Consider the following 12,283-nt stretch of genomic DNA (forward strand, 5'->3'; position numbering starts at 1 on the left):
ATTATGTAAATGAGAAGATGAAAGAGTTTATATTTGGCATTAATTTCTGTAGACTATTTCTTCACGAACATTAAAGGCAATAGACCTCCCAGATACAGAGAGTAATAGACCTGGTTTACCAAAATTATAAAGAATATTTGCTTCAAAGATCTTGATGGCAAAACTAAACCTGGCTATAAGCTAAGGCACTCCAACTTTACAGTATTTCAATAGAATTGAATTAGGAGAATCCTAAAGTACTCTTCCTCCTGATTATTGAGCATTAGTGATCCTGTACTCATCACAAGCTTCCTAGTACCTTACCAGCTATTACAGTATATTTCACAGTTTAGTAAACACCTGCTAACAAGTCTGCAAACATTTTACATACATAACGTTCATTCATCTGCCAAAAACTATCATGGAAGAGGAGTAACTGAGAGCATTTCTTTCACAAAGTTACACTTGGTGAAATGCAAAAATACGTAGACAGGGAAGCACTTTTACCGTCAAGGTGTCTGTATATACGTCAAAAGCTGGTTTACATGTACAAGCTGGATTTTGCAGATATTTATACCCCAAAGCCCACGATATGGACTGAATACGTTTGTGGTTTTCTATTTCCATAAGTAAACATTTCTTTATTATAGAAATTGGAATCTCAATAAAAATATTGATTATCATAAAAACAAGTTACTTTAAAAACTCTAGCGTGCCTTGTTAAATTCCATTCAATAACTATTTGATAAGTGCCTGAATTGGCAAGGCTTGTAAGAGCCAAGGGGAATTTTCTTAAAAAAAAATAAATCAGATGTGGACCCTACTGCCTTCAAGGAATATACAGTCTGGCTAGAGTATTAGTTCATGTACATTTATAGCTGTAGTTTAAGGTAGAAAACATTGTTTTCTCCAAGGAGTGAGAGATTATTCTGGCAATGGCAATCAGAAAAGGCTGCATAAAGGAGGTGGCATTTCAGCTGGGTCATAGACTCCCAATTGAACTCCATCAATAAGCAATAATTTAACCTAAATTCAAATAAGTTCATATTAAATGGTAATGCTAACTGACATATTCTAAAGTAGAAACAACTCCTTACATCTTTCAGAAGTTTAAGACATTCTGGCCCATTATTAAAGAACCAGTCTTGATTACTTCCTCAATATAGAGATAAAAGTGGCAACCCTATTTTCCTTTGCTTTTCAGTATTCACACTCAGCAAATGTCCATTACAGCATATAGAACTATGACATCACTTTATGCCCCCTCTCAACAAGCAAAGTCAGGGACACTTTACAGAAATCAAAGCTGAGCTCAGTCTTAAGCCTATATCTTCCAACCCAATCATGCGAGTGAATTGTAGACACTATTGAATGAGCAAAACCTCTCAACTTCAAGAGCTGCCTTGGAAAGGGATCTGCATTTGATTCCATCTCTTCGTTGGAGCAGTAACTTTCTGACTACGGCTGCAATAAAATCCAGAATTATATCTACGAAAAATTACATTCGGGCATTTTTCCACTGAATTTAACCATCCATTTAGTAGATAAACTGATTAATTCCATCAAACAGGCAGCTTCATTTGTTTTTTCCTAGAGAATTTAAAGTAATTGTGAATGAACAGATTCATTGACTTTATTAACACTTGATGCTACAAGGAGATGTCCTCCCCTCCCACCCCTTCATACAGTTGGTCCAGCTCCCACCATATTGAATTCCTTGCAGAGCTCCAGATACAGCATCTCATGTGCGCACCTCAAGGCCTTTGAGCCTCTTCAGATGTGTTCTCTCAGCTAGGGGCCTAGAATGCCTTACATGCCTGTTTGGAATTCTCTTTGAGTATTGAGTTGAAATCATTTTCCCGCATGATCAGTGGACTTTAACCCCTAGCAAATGAAAGCCGTGTCTTTTTTATCTCTCAGTCCTGTTTTATGGCATAGGGCATGGTGCGCATTGCATTTTCAGTAGATGTTTATTAAATGGGGTATAATAAACTAAGTTGAATGAGGTACTGTGGCATATGGGAAAAAGTGATTCTTTTGAGGCAAGCATTCCTTGGTTCAAATATGAGGACTTTATTTTCTGTTTACATGATCTCTGACAAGTAACAGTTTCTCTGGATCTCAGGTTCTTCAGACCTATAATGGGTTTTTGTCAGGATTAAACAAGATGAAGTATGTGAAAATATTTGGCACAATACCCCATGTATAGCTGACAGTCAATAAGCTTGGATGTTCCTGGTAATTTAGATAATAAATTCTAAGACTTAAGAAACTGACATGTAGTCAAAATAATTTTTAAGATAATAAAATATATTCTCTGTCCTGCCCTTTTAACTCCATCATTCCCTGAAGCTGGTAAAGGAAAGAAACTCAACACTTCTGTTCCAAAATTCTACTGAGCCTTAAAGCTGGGTCTAGAGTCAGAAGTTATCAAATAGGACAATAAATAAAAAGTCAATTCAACAAACATATGTGAATGTTATCTACTGCACTGGATGAAGTGGAAATGGAAATGAGTAATGCATGGACTTCACTCAAAAAAGTTAAGAATATGAGGAATACGCATAATTTTATTAATAGTTATAAATGGCAACAATACCACATACCATCCTGGGCAGCATTTCATATGTCTGATCAGAGAGAGAATGTGGGGTTATATCTGCATCCATAGTCTGGTCTGATGGTTCTTTTATGTGAGATGCAAGATGTTATCAGGATCAACATCCCAGTTTTTTAAATACAGACACATATCTTCTTGCATTTAATGGAGATATCCGAAAGAATCATGTTTATTTTGAGTAATTTTTTATCTCTCCTAAGAGTCAATACTAGCTTTGTCACTTGTTAAGGAAATTAGTATAAGCTTATTGTCGAAACTATACTAAATATCAATGATAATCAGATTCCAGAAATGTATAAGTTATAGCTAGGAATCAGGAAAATTAAATAAATATCAGTTTACTAAGTGCCTACTATTTCCTAGGTACTATGGTGTGAAGAATAAAGGAATACTCCAAGATGCCTCAAATATCTTAGATTCTGCTTGGACAGACAATATCAAAATTTGAACTCAGGCGAAATGAATTTTCCTCAATTTCCCCAAAGCGGTGGCCTGCTACTATAGCTGTACGGATTTATGACATCGTATAGTAATTTCTTATTTATGTGTGTCTCCTGCATTAGGCTATGAGCCCCTCAATGGTAGGAGCTGTCTTCTTCTTCTTTGTGTTATGTTTAGCGTTTAGTAAAGTACATGATTCACAGTCAAGTTTTGTTAATTGTTAAATGAGTATTTTTGAATGAACTTAAATAACAGTTCAAGGAAGTGTTATCCTAAAAAATGCATGATTGACTGCCACGTGAAATGTTGAGGCAACAGTTGTTACCGTAGTTTGATTTGTTTTAGGTCAATAAAGATTTATTCTTTTTCTCATAGATGACAGAGGCAAAACTAGGTTCTGTGAATTAGACATGGTGCTTGGCCTCAAGTTGTTTCCAGCGTATGTTTAACTGACAGTCCCCTCTAATATGAAAGCAGCTTGAGGACATACAGTAGGTTTAATGACAGAGTATGCACGGATTGGTAAGAAATATAATGAAAAGGCACTTGGAAAGATAATGATGTTAGGAAAGTTTAAAGAGAAAGAACATTTAAATTTAAATGCACTGGGAGAACTTTGATGGGAGAAAGGGAAGGCTCTGAAAGGTGGAATTAGGAAACAGAAAGGAATTCTTTTCAAGTGGGTAGAACCAACCCATTGCTCACATGTTAGCACGTATACATGGACTTGGTGACTGGCAGTTCTTTAAAACAAAATTGGAAGGAATTAAACAAATATGAGACGCATGATGGCGGTACCAGGGAAGCTAAGATGTAACAGCAGTTCTCCCAAATAGCTTTTTAGAAACCTTCCTGAATAATTTGCTCTCTGAAAAGATTAACTTTCCTCCCGATGTGAAAATGTCCCCATTCACATACACTCAGAATGTTCTAATATCTATCTGAATTACATAAAACAACCCCCACCACCTTTCAGGTACCATTTGTTTAGAATAATGGAGAGGTACAAAAAGAAGAAGCATTTAAATGAGCTGCTTAGGGATATAGAAGTCTGTGTTTATTAACACACACAAGGAATGATATCACCAGATTCACAGACCCTCAGGGCTTTAGACAAAGCATGCGGAACACACTAGTGGAGGAGGCGAGTCGTCTTTGAAGTGGGCAGTACAGAGTGGTGGCCAGGAGGCAGTCTGTGGCAGTGGGCCGACCTGAGAAAGCCAGTGGGTTTCAGACTCGCAAGAGGCTCACAGGTTTTTAGTGGGTTTTTGAAATGAAAATGAGAGCTTCACTCTTACGTGCTATAACACCTTTAAAACCAGCAGAATCAAACACTAAGGAAAAATGTAACATTCCTTAACTACCCCCAAAATTCCTACTTGTCATTTAGAAATGACCCTGATTTATTTCCTCATTGTAGCATACCGACAGTGTTGAGATGTAATGAGCTTATACTGCCGTGTGTTTATTTTGGGTCTCTTTGCCAACACTCCACACGAGGCATTCTTCTGACTGTGTTATACCCTCGTGTCCCCTGTACTGTGTGATCCTGGGTAAGTTACCTTACTTCTCTGTGCCCTGGGCTGCTTCTCTGCAAAGTGGACACGACAATAATACTAAATTTAATAGCTAACAGTCACCGGTTGCTTACTCTGGGCAGGCATTGTGCCAAATGCTTTACACAAATGATCTCTAAATAAAACCTTCGAAAAACCTTTGAGGTGAATACTAATCTCATCACAGTTCTTGAAGGTAAAGATTGAGGCAAAGGGAGTTTAAATAACATGCCAAAGATTGGTAAAAATCCTTCTCAGACATTGACAAATATGATGGCAAGTTGGCCTTTTCGGAGAACTAGTTGGCAAAACAGAAATGGCAGCATCAGAGGAAATAGGTTCTGTCAGAGACTCAGGCAGAGCAGGCCAACAGAACCTAAAGCTTCCTCTAACACCTCGGTTTCCACAGTGGGGAAAGTTCCACCATGCTTTTGACAAAGAAATACCTCCAGCTGACAAAACCACTTACATTTATAAATCTTCTTGTTTGCTGTTTTCTAATTCATCTCATTATAATTTGTTGTTTTTTTTTTGTTTCTCCCATGCTCATTGTAAAAATAAAGTCCAATATTAGTGAGAGGCATAAAGAAAATTCCCACCAAATGCCATCACACTGGAGATAATTGTCACCAGTATTTTGTTGCATAGTTTCCATACTTTTCAACAAATACATACGTGTGGTCTGTAATTTGGAAATATTAGTTTAGTCACTGCGAAGAAAAATAAAGCAGGATGAGGAGACAGAAATGAAAGGGGGCGCTTTTTAGATAGAACATAGGATAAGTGTAGATATTTGGATGAGGCTTTTCTTAAATTTACATTATTAAATTCTATTTGTGACACTGTAAATAGAAAAGGTGGTCTCTGTGTATAGAATATTTTAAACATTCCACAGATATTTCAAGATAGGTATTTTAGATTATGAATGCTAGTTTGGTATCAATCTATAATGTTTGGTGTTAATGTCTCTGTTAATGGTTCAGAATCAGAGAGGAATCATGGACCCTCTTGCTGAAAAAGTTTGCATACGCACATTTTGCACAGGACTTCATAAGGCTCGCGGGCCACCTGAAGCCTCCCACCATCTCCTCCTTGTCGCCCCTTTGCTCACTGCAGTTCAGCCAAGCAGCTCTGCTCTGAGGACCCTGGAGAGTCCTTGGCTGGTGGGGCAGTGACTCTGGTCCCTGAGCTCCCCGGGAGCCTCCTGACACACAGCTGTCCCGCACACTCGCTGGGAGCTCCAGGGGGGACGTGCTTATTGGCACATAACCTGGCACTGAGGAAACACACAGGAAATGTCAGTTCCAGCAGCCACCATTTACCGGTATGTAGCAGGATAAAGCAGATTGGGAAGAAGTAGATCTGGACTTGACCTCTCTGACCAGGTGGAGGAGGCACTGACAGCACAGAGCCTTCTGAAGCTGTTGAGGGGAACTGTCACCCTGGCAGGAAGATCACTGTATCCAAGGGGTGGAGCCTCAGACCACAGGTAACCTGAGGTTATTGGACACAGGGTAAGGAACCGCCCCGCAGGTAGGCAGTGACAGGCATGGGGACCAGTAGCAGCAGATGCTCGGAGAAGGTCAGCCCACAGCATTAGAGACAAGCCAGTCACCAGATGCATTTTAGCATCTGTGGAAGTCCAGGCAATGACCTAAATCTAAAAGAACAAAGATACCAGAAGGTTTATAACGAGATAGGATATGTCCAGGACAAAGCAGTGGTCCAATTCCTGGGACACCAGTATTGCATTCAGTGCACTGAGTTACAACTTAAACTACCCCTTGCTGAAGTCAGGGTTGTTTCAAAGCGAAGGGGAGATGGGCTTGAGACAGAACGTGATGTCACATGACCAAAGCCAAGAGAGAAAGAAGTCGCCAGAACCAAGACCTGATCAGGGTGTGAACGGCAGTACTGGAAGCAAAAGGTTTTCCATACACGAGAAAGGGCTTTGAAAGCAAACATCATTAAAAACAAGGATTTAATGTGATCCTAGTAGTTAAGAAATATTTATGCTCAACGGTATTTGATATGTGCATATTGGCACGGAAGGAAAAGCGCTAGATCCTGATGTTTACTTGTTCAGTTAATATATTGAGACATCTTGACACCAAATAAGGGGAAGAGAGGGTAATTTGGATCTAGAAGGGAAAGTTCACATAGGGCTGGATTTGCACCGACTGCTCCTCCAGTGACACCACAGACCCGCTGCATTTCTGTGCAGCTGATGCCCTGTCCAGGCTTATATTTTTCTAACTGACAGTGAGTGTTCTTGCCAAATGCCAGGGCCCGTAGTCACATCTGTTTGTCTCTCCTCTGCAGCTTGTCTGAGGCTGCTTGGGAACTTGTCTTATCCAGGGGGCAGCTTTCACTAGGCCTAATTCTCTGAAAAGCCTCTATTTGTAAATGCGCATACAATGAAGAGACAAGTTCCTGTTGTCTTCTCTTTAATATTATTCTGTTTGACACTGCCTGCTTCAGACCTTGTCAGCCCTTGTCAAAAGCCAGGTTCTCAGGCAAGGTGGTCCTCCCTTGGATTTTTTGCTTCTGCGTTGTGGGTTTTTTTCGGATTTTTTATTTTTTTGTTTTGTACTTTTTTTTTTCCTCGGATAAAATTGCCCAGTTTCCTCCCACCACCCCACTGAAAAGGCTGGTGGCATAACCAAGTGAAGTCTGCCTCAACAGCAGAACAAAATGAAGATTTTTTTTTTTTTTTGAGCTCCGCTTCCTAATATTTAACAGGAAGATTTTCAGAATGAGTACAATGGGAAACGATGTTTCCAATCATAACTAACTGACACTGCTTATTTAATCCATAACAAAAAAGCATTATTTCTTTATCCTTTCCACTTAAAGATATGTGTGCCTTTACCCTAGTATTTTAAGGTGTCGGTAGTTATGAAGTTATCAGGTTCTGACTTTTCTCCCCTCTTTTCCACGCAAGCAAAGCCTCTGACTGCAGCAAATATACTGATAGGTCTCATGGGTAATTTCCTAACAGTGCCTCACAAAAGGATCTTAACATTTTTTAACAACTTTGAGTCTGTTCATAGGACAGCGTATGGTCATTCTTCAAAACACCACAGCAGAATCCAAAAATTGCCAGCTATCACCTTGAATAATAATCCACATGTTCTACTTTGCAAAGACAAATGACTCATTTAGGCTGAAGCAACTAGGCTGCCTTTGAGATGTTCATTGATTTTAAATTAAAAAATAACTCCTCGGTTTTACATTGAGTGACAACTAAATAACGGAGTAGACCTTACCTAGTGTTATTTGTAGCAACTCTGCTGAACCTGTCTGAAGGAGAGGGGGGAGGACACACTTAAATGAGGTAATCTTACTGATCAATAATCCCGATTTCCCAGTCTGCACTAGCAGGTAGTCAATTCTTTTTTTTTTTTTTTTTTTTTATTTTTTTGGGGGTACACCAAGTTCAATCATCTGTTTTTATACACATATCCCCGTATTCCCTCCCTTCCTTGACTCCCCCCCCTCGAATCCCCCCCACCCTCCCCGCCCCAGTCCTCTAAGGCATCTTCCATCCTCGAGTTGGACTCCCTTTGTTATACAACAACTTCCCACTATCTGTTTTACAGTTGGTAGTATATATATGTCTGTGCTACTCTCTCGCTTCGTCTTACTGATCAATAATCCCGATTTCTCAATCTGCACTAGCAGGTAGTCAATTCTTGATAGAATTACTGAAATACAGCTCGCTGTTTTTCCTGTGGCTCAGGTCTTCGGGTTCAGTGTACAGACTTTATTAAGTCTATTCTCCTTGAACGTTTGTCTCTTCCCCTTTAGGTGGTTACGTTGGGGATTGGGGAGGGGAGCTGAAGGAAAACGTTCTGTTCCACTTGTTCTGTAAAGATACCCAAAAAGGGAATTTGGGGTCCAGTCGGTGAGAAAAAGGCTTAGAAGAGGGAGTTGTTCTTGATGTTGGTTTTTCACCTTCTATGTAAACAGGCCTTCCTAATAAGTTTCAATAGTATGAAAAAAAGAATAAACTTTTAAAGGCAATATTGACTTGGGAAAGGGATTTTTCAAGCAATTAGAAGACTCCGGTTACATAAAACTGGTGCAAGAACAATGTAAGTAGAAACTTACATCTTAATAGTCACAGTGAACAGCTACTGTGTATTCTTCTAGTGACTTCTAAAAAGGTATTTCTTAAAAAGGACGATCCTGGCTAATTTCTTTAAGTGTAGTTTGAACTTTAAGTAAATCTAAAAGTAGGCAGAAACACGCTTAGTGTTTCACATAATCCAGAATTCTGACTTTTCAGTGACTGCCTTCCCACCTCTGCCCACCTCCTCACTCAGACATGTTCACACAAAGAAGTTTCATTGTGTGGCAGTTTGATGCTACTCTTAATGATAGCAGAGACTAATAACCTGGGAGGAACTGTGTGTCTGCACTGCTCCCAAACCTGGTTACCCTCCCAGCCCCCGTTCATCAGCATCCCATGAATCTGGCCAACTTGCTTCTGCTAAATTACCTTTGATGACCCCACATCAGCTATGAAATCCAAATGCCTTCACAGGGCATATGCCGCTCATATGGCCCCTGGTCCAAGCCCAGCGTTCTTCTGTCATGTATAGTTCCTTCTGTGAACACTGCTGCCCAGACTTCCTATTCGTAATTCTCAGAACAGAACACATTCTTTATCACTTAGAAATACTTTCAGCAACAGGTATAGAAAACCTGACCAGCAGTGGCTTAATGTAAGAATATTTATTTATTACATTTTAGCAAGAAGATCAGAAGTAAATAGTCCATGGGTGGGTTTTCACAGCTCGATAACAGAAGGGGCAACACTGCAGAATTCAGATTCCCACTTTATTCCCATTTCCAGAATGTTACTTTCCCCTCCTGTTCAGCTAGTGCTGATATCCGAGCCTGTCTGGTACATGCTCTGCGGAAAGTAAACTACTCCAGTCTTTTTCTAGAGGGGAGGTTTCAAGAGGGATCGGAGATGTTCGAGGATAATGTGTACAAAAAGGTAAAATCGTGTCTCTTTTACGGATGTAAAATGAATACGCACTTGAGATTTTATTTAACTCATTGATTAATGCGGGAACCAGGCAGATGTTATAATGGGTTCAAAGAAGAAATGAAAGATGCACAAATGTATATGGAGTAAGGAAGACTGAATGAATGTGCAAACTGGCTTTTCCACAGTGGGGAGGATCGGCCTTGCTCAGGACAGAATTCATTTGCGTTCTTACAGACAGGAGTTATTTTCCTTTGCTTTCAGTCCTCTCTAACTTAAAATTGTAAAATAGCTCCCACAGAATCAGAATCAGATGACTAGAAAGGTGTACCCTATAGTTCTCCATTGAAGCGTGGACTTTTCCCCTACAAAGAGAAAAGGTATATTCAGTAAACGTTTAGAATTGTTGTAAGGACTAAATACATAATCTCCAGTAACATTAAGAAAGTTCATTGTGTCTGCCACTGCCACTGCTGTTCCTAATTATTTCATATATTTTGACTTAATCTCCCAACTCAGACTTAAAACTCTTCCAATAATGAGTCGAACATTCCATTTCGTTGGTATCTGCCACCTCCTTTTTTCCTGCTGTCCTCATTTTCACCACCACGCTGGGGTCTTATACCAAGTCAGTAGTAGATGCTAATTGTTGCTTGCTGAATAAGTGAATTCACTAATTTTTTATAGAAAGGATGTGGACTTTATAAAAAGGATGTGATATTTAAATGTTTTTTTTTATTTTCTATGTAGTTTTAAAAAATAGATATGATTACAACCATTTATTTTTTCTTGGTATTATGAGCCAAAACCACACCTCAAAATCCAATAAGAATGTTACAGTTATGCATGTTAGTAAACATTTGGACATATATGTGTGTGTATGTATTTCTGCAAAGTTAGTCGTTAACTGAATGAACTAATTTTTAGAAATATTTTAATAATTATAAAATTTATAAAAGAGAAACAGTGTGCACTCAATAAAAGGGAAGAGAAAACTAGATAAATACCATTTGCTTCTAGCTATGTTGATAGATTTCCACAGCATACTTCTTTGATTGTATATACCCCTTGGATTAGCCAGATCATTAATTGTGCTTTACTCTGTACGTTATAGATGGAATCTGTATTTAAAGCAATTTTACTCCCCAACTCCAATTTTTCATTATATTTAAACACCTAGGTATAAAGGTCTAAGTATATATTTTGAGTTTTACCTGAATTAGTTTCTTCCTTTTACATTTTTCTCTAGTAATCTGGTTGTTTTCAAAACAGGACCTATAAAACTTCAGGAAATTACCACATATCTCTCTGAATTACTAAAAACTCATGTTTTCTAATAAACATGCTTTGTTTATTTCTGCTTCCTGATCCCCAGACACTATCCCAACCCCAGGTCAGGTATTATAATCCAGGAAATAAACACAAGAGTCTTCTATAGCTTGAAAATTTGAAGACTTTCAAATCTTTTCCATCTTACTAGTCTGTCTTGATTTCCAATCGAGCCATTTCTGATTTTTCCAAAGCTCTTAAATTTAGGAGTCCTTGTTAGAACAATCTAATTCTGACTAGTTCCAAGAATAGCAGACGGTCTGCTTCTTAGTTCTTATACATCATGTCTTTACAAATCCTGTCTAGTTATCCTGTTAGCCTGTTAGCCTGTCTAGTTATCCTGTTAGCCTATCTAGTATCACACCAGCATTAATGCATTCAAGTTATGTTTCCTCACCTAGCTAATAAATAATTAACCAAAGAATTCTAATCATGTGAATAATAAGGAAGAACATCACTATTTCCTTCTGTCTATTTAAAATGTTTTAGGAGAATTCACTGCCACATACTATCCTAAAAGAAATTGATCACACTTTTCCTGTAATAAATGTTGTTCTGACAGTAAAGCATTAGTAACCAATTGATAACCTAGCAACAATATTGTGATCTCTTTAGATAATTAATCTTAGCTATTTTCCTGTCAGAAGCAACAGTGCTTGATTTTATGTTGAGCCAGAAAGATTGCCAGTTTTGAAAATTAAAAAGCATTCCTTTTATATTATTCATTCCAGTAACAATTTATGATGGCGCATTTAGCTGCTGAACGCTTGTCAACAAACGTAATTATGTTTCGATATAAACAAGATTGGTGGTTTTACTAGGCGGCTCCATCTTTGTTGAGAATGTTTTGATTTAGGTTCAGATTATACAAGCTGTGTATTTATGTGTCATTTTTTTTTCCCTCCTTTGTTAATAGTTTTTTCTGATAATTACTTGTAGGCAAACAAGCATGCATTTAGGATCTCTATGCACTGGAGATATCAAACGGAGAAGAAAAGCTGCACCTTTGCCTGGACCTACTACAGCAGGTAAAAGAAAAAGGGCTTGGAGCAAAACACACGTGTAAAGTTCATAAATCATCAAGAGTAAAACACAGATAATCCTTAATCACTTGCACTGCGGAAGAAGTACAGTTACGAGAAACCAGTAAAGCACATCATTTGCCTTTGGTGTCAGGATGTATTGTATGTTCCTTGTGTAGGTTTTTCAGGCAGCCAATCACTAAAGTATTTCCTATACACCAGCAAAACTGTATGAGGTATTATAGGATACAGAAACTTCAAAGGCTGTGTCTTTGGCCTCAAGAAAGTTACAGACTTGTTGGAAAAACAAGGCATAAATAGATGAAAAGGCAAATAA

At 38.5% G+C, this 12,283-nt stretch overlaps 1 protein-coding gene across 7 annotated transcripts in view; it reads left to right on the plus strand.

Annotated features, from left to right (window-relative positions):
* The window catches only part of GPATCH2 (G-patch domain containing 2), a 171,825-nt gene that overhangs the window by 143,933 nt on the left and 15,609 nt on the right, over positions 1-12,283 (plus strand). For 2 of the 7 annotated variants that reach the window (XR_009052658.1, XR_009052659.1), the window contains one exon: positions 11,864-11,914. Coding sequence is in view for 3 of the 7 variants with exons in the window: in XM_057727559.1 (XP_057583542.1) it covers positions 11,864-11,952 (89 nt within the window). In the remaining 4 variants the exon portion in view is untranslated. Of the gene's footprint in view, positions 1-2,962; positions 3,213-11,863; positions 11,953-12,283 lie in introns of those variants that run through there. The other 5 variants (XM_057727559.1, XM_057727560.1, XR_009052660.1 and 2 more) reach the window with 4 other exon arrangements.

This window comes from Hippopotamus amphibius, chromosome 3 (assembly GCF_030028045.1).
Source record: "Hippopotamus amphibius kiboko isolate mHipAmp2 chromosome 3, mHipAmp2.hap2, whole genome shotgun sequence".
In the NCBI taxonomy this organism is placed as follows: domain Eukaryota; kingdom Metazoa; phylum Chordata; class Mammalia; order Artiodactyla; family Hippopotamidae; genus Hippopotamus; species Hippopotamus amphibius.